We start from the raw sequence: 19,374 nt of genomic DNA, 5'->3' as shown, positions 1-19,374 counted from the left end.
TAATTAATGTGGATATGTGTAATGTTACCACTTCTAATTCAGTGTTTGTACTACAAAGTTTCACACTGCAAAAAAATTTCATTGACTGTAATTTGTTGTTTGTTTTGACAGTACCTTTTCGCACTACTAATTCATCCTACTCGACAGCCCTTGTTTTAAAGTGTAGTTCCTTCCTGCCAGTCAACATTCATTTTTCTGTTTGTTTCTTTATTTCATTCAAAAAAATATTTATCAAGGTCCTATTCTATGCCAGATATATATAGCACAATGGGATAAGAGATACCCTGGCATTCAAACACCTTAAATTTTTTGTGAGGAGACAATTCTACTTCAAACTAGCATGATGAGTTTTGTGGTTAGGAAGAACAGAGAGTTGTGGGAACTTGAGTGAGCACCTAAAATGGACCAGGGGAGTCAGAGAGAGCTTTCTGAGGAGCTTGTGTCCAAGCTGAGAATTAAAGGACAAGTAGTAGTTACCTGGGTAAAGGGAGAAGGGGGTATTGATTCAGGTAAATGAAAGAAGATAGGCAAAGGTTCCAGAAAGACCATGGGGCTTTCATGGGACTGAAAGTATTTATCGTGGAGAGTGAGTTCCAGTAGGGAATCTATAAAGGCGAGGTTGAGGTCAGCAGGTACTAGCTCTTGAAGGTCCTAGGAAGCTGTGCTAAGATCAGTTATCCTGAACACAGTTGTGCAATCAGGAATCGATATGGAAATGACAAGACACAAAGTATTAATATATTCTTACCTAATTCTTAAATGACGTAGACTTACTTAACATATTAATTGATTTGTGTATTTTCTGAGTCAGATGTGGAGGCTCCTCAAATCAACTGTCCTCCGGATATAGAGGCTAAGACGCAGGAACAGCAAGACTCTGCTAATATCACCTGGCAAATCCCAACAGCTAAAGACAACTCTGGGGAAAAGGTAAGGTTTATGCAAACATGTGCATCCTTTTCAAGTAGACTCTAAATACACTATAAATATGTGTGATATTGAACATTTAACTCTAATGACAGCATGCTCTCTGTATACATATACACATTGATACTATCAAATATTGGCAGTGAGAATGCAAATTAGTACTATGCTTTGGGAAATAAATTTTGTAGTAGCTACATTAAATGTTAATAACTTTGAGGTTAGTAATTCCATCCATGGAAATTTATTATAAGGACATAATAAAAATATTTTTAAATTCTTTATGCAAAACTGTTCATCCCAGTGCTGTTTACAGTAGTAAAATTCAGGAGCAATTTAAGTGTCTTTGAATCGATTTTTCTTAAATTATCATATATTTATTCTACAGAACATTATGGCTACAATTAAGTCATATTAAGTTCTAAAGACTAGGCAACAGCATAAAAGCTGTCTTAAGGTATGTTTAAAAACAAAAAACAACATTTCATATTATGCCAATGCTACACACTATGCAAATAGAATAGTCTGGAAAGAAATACACCAAAAGACTGTGCCTTTTTTTTTTCCTTTTCACTATATGTGAAATATTGTGTCATCTTAAACTTTACAAATAGTATATAAATAACAAAGAATAAATGTACTATTGATACTAACTTTAAATTTCAAAATATTATCTCCAAAAGCTGTCAATCCATGTCCATCCAGCTTTTACCCCACCTTACCTCTTCCCAATTGGAGAGGTTGCTATCACGTACACGGCAATTGACCTATCCAGCAACCAAGCCAGCTGCACTTTCCATATCAAGGTCATTGGTAAGTCTTCAAATTACTTGGGTCAGTTTGTGAAAATAATCCAGTTCCTCTAGGACTCTGCTGCTTTGTCTTCAACAACTCCCTTTCTGTCCATTCTTCCCACTGGCATTAAAACCTGCTCGAGCCACCCTTTTGAAACATACATACTCTTTAACTATCACTGTTTCCCTTTGATTTCCTCCCATCCAAGCCTTTTCAAAAGTTCCCGATGATTGTCATCTTTTTTGAGTTAACTGCCATTTATTCTCAAAGTCACTCAAGTCTAGCTTCTGTCTCCTTCACTCATATAAACTACTGTCTTCAAGGTCACCAATGATCTCTAAAGTCATTCCTACCATGTACTTCTTAGTCCTTATCTACACTAATAAAAGAGAAACATGGTAATTGGCGTACGACCGCTACCCTTTTCATTGGCTAATCAGGGCGATATGCAAATTAACTGCCAACTAAGATGGTGGTTAACTGCCAACAAAGATGGCGGTTAATTTGCATATGTAGGCACAATGCAGGGAGGCGAAAGGGAAAGCAGGAAGAAGCCCCCTGCCACTGACAGTGACCGGAAACCCAGGGGGGAGCTAAGAGCCGGGGGGCAGGGCAAAGGCGGCTCTGGGGGCCGCCTTTGCCCTGCCCCCCAGCCATGATTGGAGAATCGGGCGCCTTTGCCGCCCTGGCCAGTGATAGCAGGAAGTAGGGGTGGAGCCAGCGATGGGAGCTGGGCACGGTCGAAGCTGGCAGTCCCGGGAGCTAGGGGTCCCTTGCCTGGGCCTAAAGCGGAGCCCGCGATCGCGGAGTCACTGCAGCTGCGGGTCCCCGCTGCCCGGGCCGGACGCTTCAGCCAGAGGCTTCCTGCGGGGCAGGGGCAGAGCCTGCAACCGCGGGGAGCTGGGGGTCCCCCAACCAGGCCTAATGCCTTGGCCAGAGGCGTTAGGCCTGGGCAGGGGCAGAGCGGGAGATTGCAGTGCTGCTGCCGCAGCGGGTCCCCGCTGCCCGGGCCGGACGCCTCGGCCAGAGGTGTTAGGCCTGGGCAGGGGCGGAGCCTGCAACCGCAGGGAGCTGGGGGTCCCCTGCCCAGGCTTGACACCTCTGCCGGAGGCCTCAGGCCTGGGCAAGGGGCCGATCCGGTGATTGGCGATCGGAGGGTGATGAGGGTCAACTCCTCTGGCCGAGGCATCAGGCCTGGGTGGGGGGCAGAGCCGGGGATTGGGTGGATATGATGGTCCCCTTGCCCAGGCCTGAAGCCTGGGTCAGAGGCGTCAGGCTTGGGCGGGGGGGTGGAGCAAGCAATCAGAGGAAGATGGGAGTCCCCTGCCCAGGCATGATTCTTGGGCCAGAGGCATCAGGCCTGGGCAGGGGTCAGAGCCAGTGATGGGGGGAGATGGGGGTCCCCTGTCCAAGCCTGACACCTCTGGTGGAGGCGTCAGGCCTGGGCAAGGGGCCGATCAGGAGATCAGAGGGTGATGGGGGTCGACGCCTCTGGCCGAGGCATCAGGCCTGGGCAAGGGCAGAGCCGGTGATGGGGGGGCGTGGGGGGTCCCCTACCCAGGCCTGAATCCTGGGCCAGAGGCATCAGGCCTTGGCCAGGGGCAGAGCCAGCAATAGGAGGGGTCTGGGGGTCCCCTGCCCAGGCCTGACGCCTGGGCCAGAGGCATCAGGCCTGGGCTGGGGGCAGAACCAGTGATGGGGGGAAATGAGGGTCCCCTGCCCAGGCCTGACACCTCTGGCAGAGGTGTCAGGCCTGGGCAAGGGGCCGATCCTGTGATTGGAGGGTGATGGGGGTCAACGCCTGAGGGTTCCCAGTATGTGAGAGGGGGCAGGCTGGGCTGAGGGACACTCCCCGCCCCCACCCAGTGCACGAATTTCGTGCACCGGGCCCCTAGTTTTATATAATGTTTCATTAGATTTTACATTATGAACCATACTCTCCTTATCAAAACTGTCTCCTTCCCAGCTTCTCTGACACCAGTATTTCCTGTTTTTCCCCAGTTTTTCTCATTTATCCTTCTTTATTGCTTTCCTAGGCTTCTCTTCCTCAGTACAACTCTCAAATGTTTAATATCCTCAGGATTCCAGCCTTGGTTCTCTTGTCTTTATCGTTTTCCTGGTGACTTTGTTAACTGACAACTCCCACATTTCCATCTCCAGATCAGATCTCTTTTCTGAAATTGAAATCACTATTTAAAACTGCCTACTGTGGATGTCTCATGTGGATGTCACAGGCTATTCAAGTTCACCCAAACATAATATATTTCTCAACTCAGAAAATGGTACAACCAACAACCTGGCCACCAAGCAGACATGTGCAAGTCATCTTTGATTCTTCTTCCTCCATCGCCAGCACCCAATAAGTTTTCATCTACTGGTTTCATCTACTTAATATCTGAAATCTCTCCCAGTCTCTTACATTTTCCCAACCACTACTATAGATCAGTTCTTTTTTATTTTTATGTTTATTTTTTGGTCTGGTTTACTGTTTCATTACACAATTGGTCATTGTGCTTTCAGTCAATTTGGTAGATATTCAATAGCTACCAAATACCAAGACTTACTACATGGAGAAGTAGGATATATAGCCATCTACAATGGTCAACACCACAGACTCTGAACCCATACTGTTTTACTCCATATCCAGCTTTGCCACTTAAAGGCAATGTGATCAGTCACATCTCTGTGCCTCAATTTCCTTATCCAAAAGATAGAATTAATAAATATATTACCTCATAGGGACATAGTGAAGTTTTTAATTAAGTTATGTAAGTCCCTTGAACTAGTGCCTCATACATTAAGCGTTATATAAATATTGTCATTTTGTGACATTTGTCTGGTATATTTTAATGTGTTTATTTTAAAGCTCAATACATTAAACTCATTTTATTTTAAGAATTCTACATAAGTTCTTGAAAAATAACTAATGTATATCAAACTGGCTTTTTACCCTCGGAATTGTATGTTTTTGGCAAAAGCAGATAAAAAGACTCAAGTAAAACTCAGTCTAATTCATTTTATAGTAGTGTTTTTTTTAATTACTTTCTCAATGTTTTCAACATGAACTTTAGCAGAAACATGGAAAATACATTGGATTTGTGGTTTAAGAGTTTGTGAAGTTTTAATTTTTCACAACAAAGAGTGAGCATGTTTAAAGGTAAAATGTGTACTCAAGTATCTAGCTAGATACTAGCTGAATTTTCAAATTAGAGAGAAAATGGTAAGGTAGAGGGAGCAGGAGAAAGAAAGGGGTTGAGAAGGAGGGGGAGGCTAGGGGAGAAAGACAGAGAGACAGAGTCAGAGAGAAAATATTCCAAAGCCTGCCTTTCCTTGTTTACCTCAGTTAACAGGGCTTTGGTGTCTTACTGATAAAAGAGAGGAAGCAGGATTACTTTTGCTTAATGTTCCACAGTTGCCTCACTCGCTTGGGAAGTTGTCTCTCTCTTTTGATACAGTGCGTCTGCTGTGCCTCCCCTTCTTATGACAGTATGTTACTAGTCTGACTGCGAGCATCTTGTACTTCTGATTCAACTTTAAAATGTGTGGCTATTTTAGAAGACCTTGTAAATATCAATGTGCAGTTTCTTTGGGAAAATAATAAATGCTGCCAGATTTTTCAATTGAACTATGAATTGACTTGATTCAGTAACCTCAAAGTGCACTGACCTCCTATGAGCATTCCTTTACTCTTTCCTTCATTCAACAATTTTTTCTGAGCACCTATTATGGGCCAAGTTCTGTGGAGACCTAACCAGGTGCAAAAGAGACTCCATCTCTGATTAACAAAGTGTACAGCCCAGGAGGGTAGTAACCGAAAGGTACAGCACTGATGAAATGACAAGCATGAAGAAAAGAGAAAAATTGAACATTTATTCATAAGACTTAAAACAGATATCTCTATGTTCTCAGAGGTGCAGCTCATTTAATTTTAGAGTATGTGTTTTCATTTATTATAGATTAAAATACCCTAGACTTGATGCCTGTAACAGTCTCTCTCAAAGACATGTGATTATGGATATAAGAACATTTTGAATGTGTAAAATAATTAAAATTACCTTCTATGCACCTTCTTTGTTGTTCTTTACTGATATCCTAAAAATTCTACCACATCCAATCACAGCTTTGAAACCTGGCTCACCCAGGCCACCTTAAACTACTCTTTCAGTGTGGATTACAGTGTTCAGCAACACCTGTTCATAGTTCTTGAACTTCTACTGTGGCTTTCACTCCTCTCCACTGTAGCACCTGACTTCCATGTCCACACCACACCCTGTTATTTGTCTTTACCTAGAATTTATCAGCCTTGGAACTCTTAGACTCCAGTGTCCCAGCTTTGGACATAATTTCCTTGCATTTCAGCAATATCAAATCCTCACACCTTGCATATTCTGAAACATGACTCAAATCTTTCTACCCATTGTTCCTTACATTTAGCCTATCTTGCCCCTTCTGATAAGAGGAGGATCCTGGGAGTGATCCTAGGACAGTGACTAAGATTGGTCATTTCTCTCCTGCTTATCTGGGAAGGTTCTTATCACTGTCAGGTATATCAGCTTAACTATTGCTGGTGGAACACACAAATTAAATGCCCACCACATCTTATTACCTTCCATACCACTGTGCTCACGGTGATTTTAGTAACCTGGAATTTCTCCTTCAACAGGCAGAGGGCAATATGCAAGAATTAGTTTTTCTTTTAATGTTGAGACCAGGGATAAAACATGTCTCATGAGGAAGGGGGCCTCACGGTCAGCCTTGTCTTTAACAAGGTTCTTTGCCAACACAAGCAGACATCAGTTCTTTCTAGCAACCCCCCTCATTTTTTAATGTCAACTATGACTTCTTTCTCTAATTTCATGTTTTTTAGATGTGGAACCACCTAGCATAGACAGGTGCAGATCCCCACCTCCCATCCAGGTCTCCGAGAAGCAGCATCCTGCAACATGGGATGAGCCTCAGTTCTCAGATAACTCGGGTGAGAATATAGGCATTTTGTTCTCAGTATGGTAACACTGACATTTCATTTATAAAAGCTTTCAGAAAACACAAAAGAAAAATGAAAAGTAAATTATATCTAAGTGGACTGAATAATTATATAAGGTAATATGTTTTAATGCTAGGACAATTACAAATGTTGTCAAAAGTAGGTTTACAGTTGTCTGTGTGGAAACATGCATGCAGGTTATAATTATTACAACAGCTTTATTAGCTCTAAAGAAGGTCACCATGCAACTGTAAATCTACTTTTGCCCTTCCCTGTATATATAATTTAACATTATTAATCTAACCTACCCATGGGGTTTCCCCTTCCTTCAGTATACAGTGGACATTTATTAACCTGTGCTAGGTGTTGTACTTGAAGGGGAATCTAATAAATTTACTCAGTCTCTAAGCTTACTTTGTCCTGAAGGCACAAACTATGTGTTATATTGGTATCTTGAGTGGGATTCTATGTATTTATACTCATTTCTTAAACATTTGACAAAAAAATTATAGAAGATCATATGAAAGCCAAAAAATTGGCAAGTAGAATTAAATTTCCCTTTTAAGATTTCAGTAAAATCTAGTAAACAATATTAAAAATGCAAATTAGAATTTCCCATATTCAGATAGACTGACCTATTCAAGGAAAATCTTTTTTTAAGCAAGAATGCCTTAATTTAATGAGGTTTTTGAGTCTGCTGTTTCTATGTTATAATATGGATATTACATCTTTTATTTTCTACTAGTGGTCAAATCAACATAAATTGAATGCCCAGCTGATTCAATCTCTGTATCCCTCTCCCTTCCACTCTCTCTAAAAATCAGAAACTGAAGAGTAAAATATGGTGGCTAGGGAAGTGAGTGCAGACCAGTAACCCCAAAATCGGGTTCTTTCTTTCCTTTCCAGGGGCCGGGTTGGTCATCACCAGAAGTCATACCCCAGGAGATCTCTTCCCTCAAGGAGAGACTGTGGTGCGGTATACAGCCACTGACCCCTCCGGCAATAAAAGAACATGTGACATTCACATTGTCCTGAAAGGTATGCTGTTCCTAAGTCTCCAGAAATCTAGGTGACATTTAATATGTATAATTGCTGTTATGAAACAAAATAGGCTATGAGCAATAGATTTTTTAAAAATATGTTTTCATTGATTTTTAGAGAGAGTGGAAGGGAGAAGGATAGAGAGATAGAAACATCGATCAGAGAGAGACATTGATTGGCTGCATCCTGCACACACCCTCACCCCCCCCCCCCCCCCCCCGCCACACACACACACCAGAGATCAAGACTGCAACCCGGGCATGTACCCTGACTGGGAATTGAACCAGGGACCTCTTGGTTCACGGGTTGATGCTCACACCAGCCAGGCTATGAGCAGCAGATTTTTAAAGTTAGAATACTGACAGATTTTATTTAGGTTTCTAATTATTAGTACTTCATGATAAATAAAAATATTTTCTTACAGGGTGATCTTTAACTAACATTTTATTAACATTTTCTCTAATGGTACAAAGTATTTTGTCATGATCTTATTTTGAATGCTTGAGGAGACAGATTCTGAAAATGTATTTGCTACATAATGTCGTTTTCATTTTTACTGTAGAATGCCAAAAATAACAATCCCAAATCAGAAATACTTTTCGTAAAATATGCACAACCTTTAATTACATGTAGATACAGCTTTTCAATTGTAGCCACCTAGGGATTAAAAGGCAAGCATTGTGCTAAGCCAGTGTGGATGAGTGTTTGAGCTCCGACCTATGAACCAGAATGCTATTAAATTAAGGCATTCGATTTCGGTCAGGGCACATGCCAGATTGCCAGTTTGATCCCCAGTGAGGGGCATGCAAGAGGCAGTCGATCAATGATTCTCTCTCATCTTTGATGTTTCTATCTCTCTCTCCCTCTCCCTTCCTCTCTGAAATCAATAAAAATATATTAAAAAAAGAAAAAAGGAAAACCGGTTTGGCTCAGTGGATAGAGCATCAGCCTGTGGACTGAAAGGTCCCAGGTTCGATTCCGGTCAAGGGCATGTACCTGGGTTGCGGGCACATCCCCAGTAGAAGATGTGCAAGAGGCGGCTGATCAATGTTTCTCTCTCATCGATGTTTCTAACTCTATCTCTCTCCCTTCCTCTCTGTAAAAAATCAATAAAATATATTTTTTAAAAAAGGAAAGGAAAAAGCAAGTATTGCTACAATCCCACGCTAAGGCTTTGTGATGAAAGTCATTCTAGAAATATGGTGGACAAAAGGAATCTTTCTAATAATTCAACTCAGGCCCTAACTGGTTTGGCTCAGTGGATAGAGCGTCAGCCTGCGGACTCAAGGGTCCCAGGTTCGATTCCGGTCAAGGGCATGTACCTTGGTTGCGGGCACATACCAATAGGGAGTGTGCAGGAGGCAGCTGATCGGTGTTTCTCTCTCATCGATGTTTCTAACTCTCTATCTCTCTCCCTTCCTCCCTGTAAAAAATCAATAAAATATATTTTAAAAAATAATAATATATCAACTCAGACTCCTGGAATTTGGTTTATTTTTCTTTTATCACTGTATATGAATAATATATTTTTTATACAGGCTCTCCCTGTGAAATTCCATTTACCCCTATAAATGGGGATTTCATATGTACTCAAGATAGTGCTGGAGTTAACTGCACATTAAGTTGCCTGGAGGGCTATGATTTCACAGAGGGCTCTATGGAGAAGTATTATTGTGCTTATGAAGATGGTATCTGGAAACCACCGTATTCCACTGAATGGCCAGACTGTGCTAGTAAGTGTTAATTATTTTTCTGGATTCCTTTAGTGTATGTGTCTGCCTGCTGATTTTGTAGATTTCTATGCATTTAAAGAGGGATATTGTCTTAGGGATTAGGTTTTGTGAGTAGAAAATGGTGCCATGAATTTGACATGTTTGTGGATAAATGTTCTTTCATCCATCCATTTAAAATAATACCCCACCAGAATCCTGCTACAGGACAAGATTCAGTTTAAGGCAAAACCATATGGACCCTCTCCTTGTTATTTACAAGAAATATCTGCAGAGATTTGTCAGCATGTTGTTCTTGACTTGTGAAATTGAACGTGAAGTATAATCTTATAGACTGTGGAAGAGCTAACATTTAAAGGGCCAGGATCTGTGGTGGAGTGAGGGAGATCAGTTGTACATTCCTTAGCTCTGATATAGATTTAGATCATCTTAAGTATGTATTGCTATAAAAACAGCCAACCAAATATCTTTGGTGTAAATAACATTATCTGGAGTGAATATTTGATCCAGTACATAGATGGAGTTTAAATGTCCTGGAAAAAGAGTAAAAGCTACTTAATTGAGCTGTTTTTTCCCAAATTTGAGAAGTAAGTGAAAGCAGTATCACTTGCCTCTACCACAGACTATCAGAAGGTAGGATATTAATGGTGATGCTATTAGGAGGCCTTATCTCAGAATATTTTGAGACATCTTGCTGAGTCTAATTTCTCCAAAGACAAATTTGTCTCTGTGAAATTACACTGTCAACAAAGGTAATTTTGCATAATATTCAAAAAATTTTTAAATGTCTAGTGGTTGAAAATATAAACATATATGTTGTAAATTTAAATAAATATGGAATAGAATATCTTTGGTCCAGCCATGATTTTTCCCAGGAATATAATGAAAACAGTTTTTATTTATTGTTTTTCCTTAAATGGTAGAAGGTAAAGAATAATTTATCAAAGCAAATTTATCACCTGGTAACTAGGTACAGTGCTTATTTGGCTTGTACTTGGTTTGCAGTGATTTCCTTAATGCTCGTCTCTTGTTTTTATAAAAATCCACAAATTATGTTAAAGTTACAATGCCAAGTTACAGTTACTCCAGGGCAAGTTAAATCTCTGTTTTGAAAACACTAACCAACTGAAGCTATTTTCCCCAACATTTTCCAGTAAAACGTTTTGCAAATCATGGGTTCAAGTCCTTTGAGATGCTGTACAAAGCAACTCGTTGTGATGACACAGACCTGTTGAAAAAGTTTTCAGAAGCATTTGAGACGACCCTGGGGAAAATGGTATGTCAGAAGTCCTCCTCCATCGTTTGCAATATTTCAAAGGACGCTGTTGAGCTTTTCAGAGCCTATCTGGGTTTCCGGCAACAGAATTGTCTTGTCCTAATGATTTGCCTCTGCTTTGTGAGCCAAACTTGTTCTTAATATTTAGAATTATTCATAGGATTTGCACTTCCGCAGTGAATTATAAGTAAATCTGTGTTTAAAAGTTTTGAATTTTTAAAAAGTGATGTAAACAGAAGAGGCAGGAGAATAACCCTGGTGGTTCACAGGGAGTTCCAGGAGGGTCAGGAATCTTTGGAGAACAGGTGGCACTCCAAGCCCCTCCCTCCTACTGACAGAGACGCGAAGGCCAAAGCACGCGGAGACGTGACTTGCTTTTTGTTCTCTTCATTTTTTATTGCAGGTGCCATCATTCTGCAGCAACGCTGATGACATTGACTGCAGACTGGAGGACCTGACCAAAAAATACTGCCTGGAATATAATTATGACTACGAAAATGGCTTTGCGATTGGTAATTAAATGATTTAGTGTTGGTAGTTTGGAAGACTGATTTGTAAAATAAGAAAATAATTTCAGAAGAGTAGGGCAAACTAGAAAAATGGACTTTTATTAATTTATGCAAGGTAATCTTAAATGCTTGGATATGTGCTACTGTGCTTCGTGATCTTTAGGGATAGATTAAATTTTAGGTATCAAATAAATTATTCCAAACTCTTAGCCAAAACTCTTCAAGATGATAAAAACTAAGAAAACAAAGTCACATTCAAATATTGATAATGGTGCCTTAGAAGAGGATATTAGTTACAGAGTTCTAACAGCATTTTTCATATGGCATTCAATTTAAATTGCAAATTTAATTTTAAATAGTTACACTTGTGAAATGTCCAGATTCCTCACCCAAAATATGTTAAGATTCAATCCATTCAAGTCTGATATACCATCAAGTGGATTTTTGATGTTTTCTTCATGTGGGCTCTGAACAATTTGTTCCTCTCATTTTTTGTATTGAGATATAATTGACAAATAACTTTTATCAATGTAATTCCAAAGTATAACTTGTGATTTTTTGTTGTGTCTCTTGATAAGCGAAATCATTGTCCTCTCTAATACTTTTTCTTCTTTTTTTATTTCATTTTTATAAAACTGTTCAGAACTTTCAGAGTAATGTTTTCACAAAGTGATAACAAAATAGTGTCATGGGCAATTTAAGTACATGGACTTTATGGTCTACTACTTGGATCCAGAACCTGGCTCTACCACCTACTAGCTGTGTGGTCTTGAGCAATTTATCAAACTATTCTGTGCCTCAGCCTCCTCACCTCTAAAATGGGGATATAGGAGCACTGAACTCAGGGCCATTGTAAAGATTAAATGAGTAAGTTCAAGTGACGTGCTTAGAAAGTTATTTGAGATGGTATTAATTCATGTCCAGTAGACTCCTTTTTATTTCAGATGCTAATCATATTTGTAATGTTATTAGTAATTTAGCATTAAGAGTGGTGTTGACTATTGGTTACACTTTTTACATTTAAAAAATATTATTTGTGCATATGTTTATTGCAAAAAAATGAAAATGCTAAGAAACAAAGAATGAAGTCAAGATAATCCAAAATCCCAGAAATAATTCTATTCATCAACACTAATAAAAGAGAAAAATGGTAATTGGCGTACGGCGATACCCTTTTCATTGGCTAATCAGGGCTATATGCAAATTAACTGCCAACTATGATTGGCAGTTAACTGCCAACTAAGATTGGCAGTTAACTGCCAACAAGATGGCGGTTAATTTGCATATGTAGGCACAATGCAGGGAGGCGAAAGGGAAAGCAGGAAGAAGCCCCCTGCCACTGACAGTGATCAGAAACCCAGGGGGGAGCTAAGAGCTGGGCCACCTTGGCCCTGCCCCCCAGCCATGATCGGAGAATCAGGTGCCTTTTCCGCCCTGGCCAGTGATAGCAGGAAGTAGGGGTGGAGCCAGCGATGGGAGCTGGGCACGGTCGAAGCTGGCAGTCCCGGGAGCTAGGGGTCCCTTGCCTGGGCCTAAAGCGGAGCCCACGATCGCGGGGCCACTGCAGCTGCGGGTCCCCGCTGCCCGGGCCGGACGCCTAGGCCAGAGGCGTTAGGCCTGGGCAGGGGCGGAGCCTGCAACCGCGGGGAGCTGGGGGTCCCCCAACCAGGCCTAATGCCTTGGCCAGAGGCGTTAGGCCTGGGCAGGGGCAGAGCGGGAGATTGCAGCGCTGCTGCCGCAGCGGGTCCCCGCTGCCAGACGCCTCGGCCAGAGGTGTTAGGCCTGGGCAGGGGCGGAGCCTGCAACCGCAGGGAGCTGGGGGTCCCCTGCCCAGGCTTGACACCTCTGCCGGAGGCCTCAGGCCTGGGCAAGGGGCCGATCCGGTGATTGGCGATCGGAGGGTGATGAGGGTCAACTCCTCTGGCCAAGGCATCAGGCCTGGGCGGGGGGCGGAGCCGGGGATTGGGTGGATATGATGGTCCCCTTGCCCAGGCCTGAAGCCTGGGTCAGAGGCGTCAGGCTTGGGCGGGGGGTGGAGCAAGCAATCAGAGGGAGATGGGGGTCCCCTGCCCAGGCATGATTCCTGGGCCAGAGGCCTCAGGCCTGGGCGGGGGCCAGAGCCAGTGATCGGGGGGAGATGGGGGTCCCCTGTCCAAGCCTGACACCTCTGGCGGAGGCGTCAGGCCTGGGCTAGGGGCCGATCCTGCGATTGGAGCGTGATGGGGGTCAACACCTGAGGGCTCCCAGTATGTGAGAGGGGGCAGGCTGGGCTGAGGGACACTCCCCGCCCCCCCACACCCAGTGCACGAATTTCGTGCACCGGGCCCCTAGTATATTAATATTGATAACCATATGTGTATGTGTATATATCCCCATTCTATGTTAGAAACACAAATTTTTTAGTTGACATTATATTGAGGACATTTTTATGTCATTAAATATTATGCTTCAATATAATTTAAATGTCTACATATAATTTTATCAATCGATTTATTATAATTTATGTAAATAATTTCCTGTTGGCAGACTTTGGGTTGTTTTTCATTTTTAACTATATGTACAGCTCTCAGTGAACATATTGGGCATTAAAGTTTTAGATAGAAAAGTATAAAGAGGCATTGGTAGTGGAGTTGGCAGTGGCACATGTAGACGTACAATGCCTATTCTGTCACACATGACCAGGTTTCCCCTCCCAGATTGTTGAGGTAGGTTGTGAGGTACAAGGATATATACGGAGGGAGTCAGCTTTAAGATGGGAGATATTTGTCATCCAAGAGGGATCCAACTGGTAGTTTTCTAGATTCGAACATAGACAGAGGTACAAGTGATCCTAAGAGACGAGCTTTCCTACTTGAATGTCTTTACAATAGTCACAAGGTCAGTGTAGTATTTATAACAACACCTTCACAAATCATAATATATGAAAGACAAAGGGCCCATAAATATATTAAAATGGTTTAACCTCAAAATAATCATGTAATTCAAATTAAAACTAAAATGAGATGCCACTTCTGACCTGTCAGATTAACAGAGTCAAATAAGAATCCTAATACCCAAGTTGGCAAATGTGTAAGTACAAAAGCATACTCACAGATTACCGCATATGGGTAATTTAAGCAGAGGTCATTGGACTTGTGACTTAACCTTTGAACTAAAATACTGATAAAGATGCAACTATAGAAATCATTTGTTTTTCTGTCCCAAATACCCAGGACCAGGTGGTTGGGGTGCAGCTAATCGGCTAGATTACTCTTATGACGACTTCTTGGACTCTGTGCAAGAATCACCCGCAGGTGCTGGCAAAGCTAGATCTTCACGGACTAAAAGAAGTGCCCCATTAACTGACCACAAAGTTAAGTTAACTTTTAACATCACAGGTAAGGACAAACTGTCCATTTGAAAAAATAATATTATGTGAAATTCTTGGTTGCAGACCTAATCTTTTTTTAATCTTTGCCCTAGGATATGTTTTTATTGATTTTAGAGAGCGAGGAGGGGAGATTAGAGAGAGAGAGAGAGAGAGAGAGAGAGAGAGAGAGAGAGAGAACCCAAAACCTGGGTATGTGCCCTGATCAGGAATCCAACCTGTGACCTTTCGATGTACAAGACAACGCTCCAACCAACCGAGCCACACTGGCGAGGGCAAGTGGCAGACCTATTTTTCAAAGCTTCCGTTTGTTATTATCAGGAAATGATCCTGGAACTGAAAATTAGGGAGAGCACAGTCACCTAAGTCTTGTGATTTTTTTGCAAATTAATGTCACAGATGTATGTTATGATTCTGACAGCAACAAACACCCTGCTTTGTTCTCATCTTGGCATGATGAACAAAGGCATGCTTTTAAAAAGCAAGAGCTTGTAGGAATTTAATATGCTGTAATGAAGAACTCTACACAAAGGTGATTCGGATCCAGAATGGGAATGAAGGATTAAAACAAATTGTATCGTTCTTAATATTATCCATGTACTAGTTGCCTTATAGGTAGTGGTAGAGTTTGAGTTTCTTTTCCTGGAAGATTTTTAATATGCCATTAAAAACTAACTACAAATGGCTTCCTGAAACACCATGTGTGTGTATGTTTTATTCTGTGTTGTTTTTATCTCAGCTAGTGTGCCTTTACCTGATGAAAGAAATGACACTATTGAATTGCAAAATCAGCGACGACTCATTAACACATTGGAAACTATCACAAATCACTTGAAAATGACCCTTGATAAGGAGCCCATGTATTCCTTCCAGCTGGCATCTGAAATACTCGTAGCCGATAGCAATTCCTTAGAAACGGAAAAGGCTTTCCTCTTCTGCAGACCAGGCTCAGTGCTCAAAGGGCGCATGTGTGGTAAGACTTTCCCCTGCAATCAAAAATACTTGGTGTATATTGGGTTAAATGATATGGGAAGAGCGGTTTACAACTATAATTGGATATTGAAGTGAAACATATGTTTTGCTATTATTGTGTTGTTGTTACTATTTTGTTTCAAAGGTCTAACTAACCACTATTGTTTAGGACAAGGAAACTATTCTAATGATGAACTCAAATATCAGTTTTATCCATAGATCTTTAGACCTCAAAGCTTTCAGCAGCAGCTCTAATAATAATAACTAATAGTTTTTTACCACTTCTCTGTGCTGGCTGAACAGGATTAAACCTCTCATGTTTAATGCTGTTTAGCAGCTCTGTGAGGTGCCATGATGATTAAGCACACTTTACAGTTGAGAAAACTGAAGCCAGGGAGGCTAAGAACCTGCCCAGTAACTCTAAATCCATTAAAACAATAGGTGTTGTCGCTAAAATTCCCACTCGGGCAGCCAACACCAAATGCACATGGCACAAAATTAACCAGTTTAAAGTGTACAGCTCAGTGGTACATTGACAATGTTGCTGAACGATCACCTCTCTCATAATTTCCAAACATTTTCATTACCCCTAAAAGAGACCCTGCACCCATTAAGCAATCACTCCCCATTCTCCTTCCCCCAATCCTTTAACTTTTAACCCTTATTCTAGACTACCACAATCTGGATCAATTCCAGCCTGTTTTCCAAATAAGGCACCATCTATCGATAGTGGAATCTCCTCTAACCAATCTCCTTAAACTCAACTGAATCAAATGACATGAGTCTCTGTTAATCTCTCAGCAGTTGAGGGATCTTGGAAAACCTTCTTCAACAGTTCTTAGTGCTATTCCCAGAACTCAGTTGGGTTTTTCATAGTGAGATCAGTTTGGCCCAACAAAAGCACATTAAAATTATCATTCTGAGTCTGCTCTACCCCTCTCCCCCCACACACCTTGTGATTAAAATCAGGAATTGCCATGAGCAGCGTTCCACACTTCTCCATAAGGTCTTCAGATGGCCTGTATCAGCATCACCTGCAGTACTTGTTGAAATGCATCGTGAATCGGTCTCCATCACAGAACTAATGCCTCTGGATCTTTGGGAGCAGGCCCTTAGAATCTGCTTTCCTAGTAAGTTCCCAGGATATTCTTACACACTTTAACACCTCAGAATCACCTAGGTACAGTGGGGCCTTGACTTACGAATTTAATTCATTCTGTGATGGAGCTCGTAACTCAAATTACTCGTATGTCAAATCATAAAGTGAACGAGTGAGACACGTGATGCTGGGCTGATGTGGTGTTCACTGTGACGTTCGCTGCGCCAACTAGCAGTGGGGTATCTGAAGCTGGCTCATAACCCGAATTTTAGCTCGCAACTCAAAGCAAAAAATCGGCCAAGAGACGACTCGTATCTCGAAAAACTCGTTAGTCGGGACACTCGTTAGTCAAGGCCCCACTGTCCTAGTTTCAGGTGTCCTCCCTATAAGAATACTACCTTTACTAGGAGCCTTTCTGTGAGGTTAATGTTCTACTTGGTCTCAGAAATTCAGAATCACTCCAAGCCTGGCAAATAGTAGATCAAATCTTCCAGGAAGGAAGGTCCTAAAATTGGCCTTTTTCCTTGGAGTCATGGCTCTGAGGGTGCCTCAGACTCTCCTTCCATTGGCAGTAATTCTGGCAGTCAGAGGCAAGGGTCTACTTAACTCACCCATGCTGTTTTCTGCTATATTCAGTGTTTTCTGTTTGCTTTCATCTTTAGTCACATGCCCTGTGGGAACCTATTACTCTGTGAATCGGTACGCCTGTGAAAGCTGCTCGATGGGGTCGTATCAAGATGAAGAAGGACAGCTTGAGTGCAAACCCTGTCCACCTGGGACTGACACCGAATACCTCCATTCAAGAAACATCTTGGAATGTAAAGGTAGAGGCTGCATGCACATTTTGAACAGAAGAAGCCTGAAGTTTATCTCCAGTTATGGAATCTAAATGGCAAATAGGATGAAATAAGAGCATCACTACAAGCCATTGCTTTAATTTTTCTTTCTCTTAATTATAAAATACTAGCGGCCCGGTGCATGGATTCATGCACCAGTGGGGGGTCCCTCAGCCTAGCCTGCGGGGATCAGGCCAAAACCTGCTCTCTGACATCCCCTGAGGGGTTCCAGATTGCAAGAGGCACAGGCCAGGCCATAGGACCCGTCCAATGCATGACCGGGGCCTGGGAGGGACCGTGGGAGGGCTCCAGGGCATGGCCGGACCATCTTGACCAGTCCCAATTGGCCAGACCCCAGCAGCAAGCTAACCTATTGGTCAGAGCGTCTGCCCCCTGGTGGCCAGTGCACATCATAGTGACTGGTTGAACGGTCAAATGGTTGGACACTTAGCATATTAGGCTTGTATTATATAGGATTACCTGAATCTTTCCCATACTTTAAAGGAGTCTATTTATCTTTTCTTTTGGAACATTCTATGGCTCTAAGTTAAACTCCACTCTAAGTCAATAATTTCAATCCACATTCATCAGCTACCATGGATTTTTTTATTGAATATCACTTTAATTGGCAGGAAGGACTTTGATAACACTTAACAAATCATTAGGTTGCTTTTCTTGTTAGAACAGCATTTGACTTGATGGGATCCATTCTCCAATTTACTTGGAAATTCATAACTACTGATACATATGCATATCTTCTTGCTACTAAATAAGATATTCAATATTTTCAAAATATTTACTGTTATTATCAGTGAACATTTTTAAGGAGACATTTTGTTTCATAATTGAAGTTATAGTAAGACACACCTAAAAGAAGGAGTTTGAAAATTGGGCCTCTTTGCAGTTCTTACAAGTGCAGGTGTGGATATACACTGGCAAATGTAAACTCCAGAGCAGCGCTGGGTGACTGGATGTAAACGAAACACGCTAGCAGTCCTGAGAGTGAGAGTCATGTGGAGGACAGGGGCAAAGGGAAAGGACAGCACCTACTACAAAACCAATGCGATGAATTTTAGAATGTTGCTTAACCTCTCTGGGCCTGGTGCTAAGACTATTTTCTACTTTCTACTCCTCCAGCCCTCCAATGAAATTGTGTCTGTAGGTAGGAGGTGGGAGGGCCAGCTCTTAACTAGAGCGTCAAAGGTGCCAGCTTAGTTATGAGGCTCTAGCCCAATTTGGGGTTTTGTTTCTGTCACTCGAGAACAGTGGACAAGCTGAGAACTTGTACAAGAACAGGTTCCCCCACGCTAACTTGTTCTCATAATAGTGACTTTCTGCAATACAGATTTTGAACTTCACTCAAAAACTACTTACCGACAATTTCTGCATGTCAAACACTGTGCTGGGTAATACCGGAAGTAACTGGAAATGAGTTAAAACTTACTAGTATACAGAAGCATGAGGAAGACTAAAATACATTTTGTATGCCTGGAGTTCCTGTCCTTCATTCTGTCCTCAATAGATTAAAATGCAGAAAAACCTGTCCTACACAGTGCTAGTTTTTTACAACTTAATATCATTGGTATTAACCATATTACTTTTTCCTTTGTAGCTCTTTGTAAACAAGGCACCTATTCATCAAATAGGCTTGAGACTTGTGAATCGTGTCCACTGGGCAGTTATCAGCCAGCCGTTGGAGCCCGGAGCTGCCTCTCATGTCCAAGAAATACTTCAACTGTGAAGAGAGGAGCCGTGGACATTTCTGCTTGTGGAGGTTATCAAAGCCTTAGACATTGATATTTCTTCAAACCTACTAGGTTCCATGCAAAACCAAATGTCTG

At 41.8% G+C, this 19,374-nt stretch overlaps 1 protein-coding gene across 1 annotated transcript in view; it reads left to right on the top strand.

Annotated features, from left to right (window-relative positions):
- The window catches only part of SVEP1 (sushi, von Willebrand factor type A, EGF and pentraxin domain containing 1), a 151,825-nt gene that overhangs the window by 61,296 nt on the left and 71,155 nt on the right, over positions 1-19,374 (top strand). Inside the window, exons 8-18 of the mRNA XM_059657621.1 lie at positions 812-930; positions 1,608-1,737; positions 6,587-6,694; positions 7,610-7,741; positions 9,283-9,477; positions 10,629-10,750; positions 11,154-11,262; positions 14,472-14,636; positions 15,366-15,599; positions 17,360-17,521; positions 19,146-19,307. Of these exons, the coding sequence (XP_059513604.1) occupies positions 812-930; positions 1,608-1,737; positions 6,587-6,694; positions 7,610-7,741; positions 9,283-9,477; positions 10,629-10,750; positions 11,154-11,262; positions 14,472-14,636; positions 15,366-15,599; positions 17,360-17,521; positions 19,146-19,307 (1,638 nt within the window). The remainder of the gene's footprint in view (positions 1-811; positions 931-1,607; positions 1,738-6,586; positions 6,695-7,609; positions 7,742-9,282; positions 9,478-10,628; positions 10,751-11,153; positions 11,263-14,471; positions 14,637-15,365; positions 15,600-17,359; positions 17,522-19,145; positions 19,308-19,374) is intronic.

Source organism: Myotis daubentonii, chromosome 11 (assembly GCF_963259705.1).
Source record: "Myotis daubentonii chromosome 11, mMyoDau2.1, whole genome shotgun sequence".
Classification (NCBI taxonomy): Eukaryota; Metazoa; Chordata; class Mammalia; order Chiroptera; family Vespertilionidae; genus Myotis; species Myotis daubentonii.
Note: the sequence above shows the minus strand (reverse complement) of the source record. Positions and strands in the feature narration are given on the sequence as shown.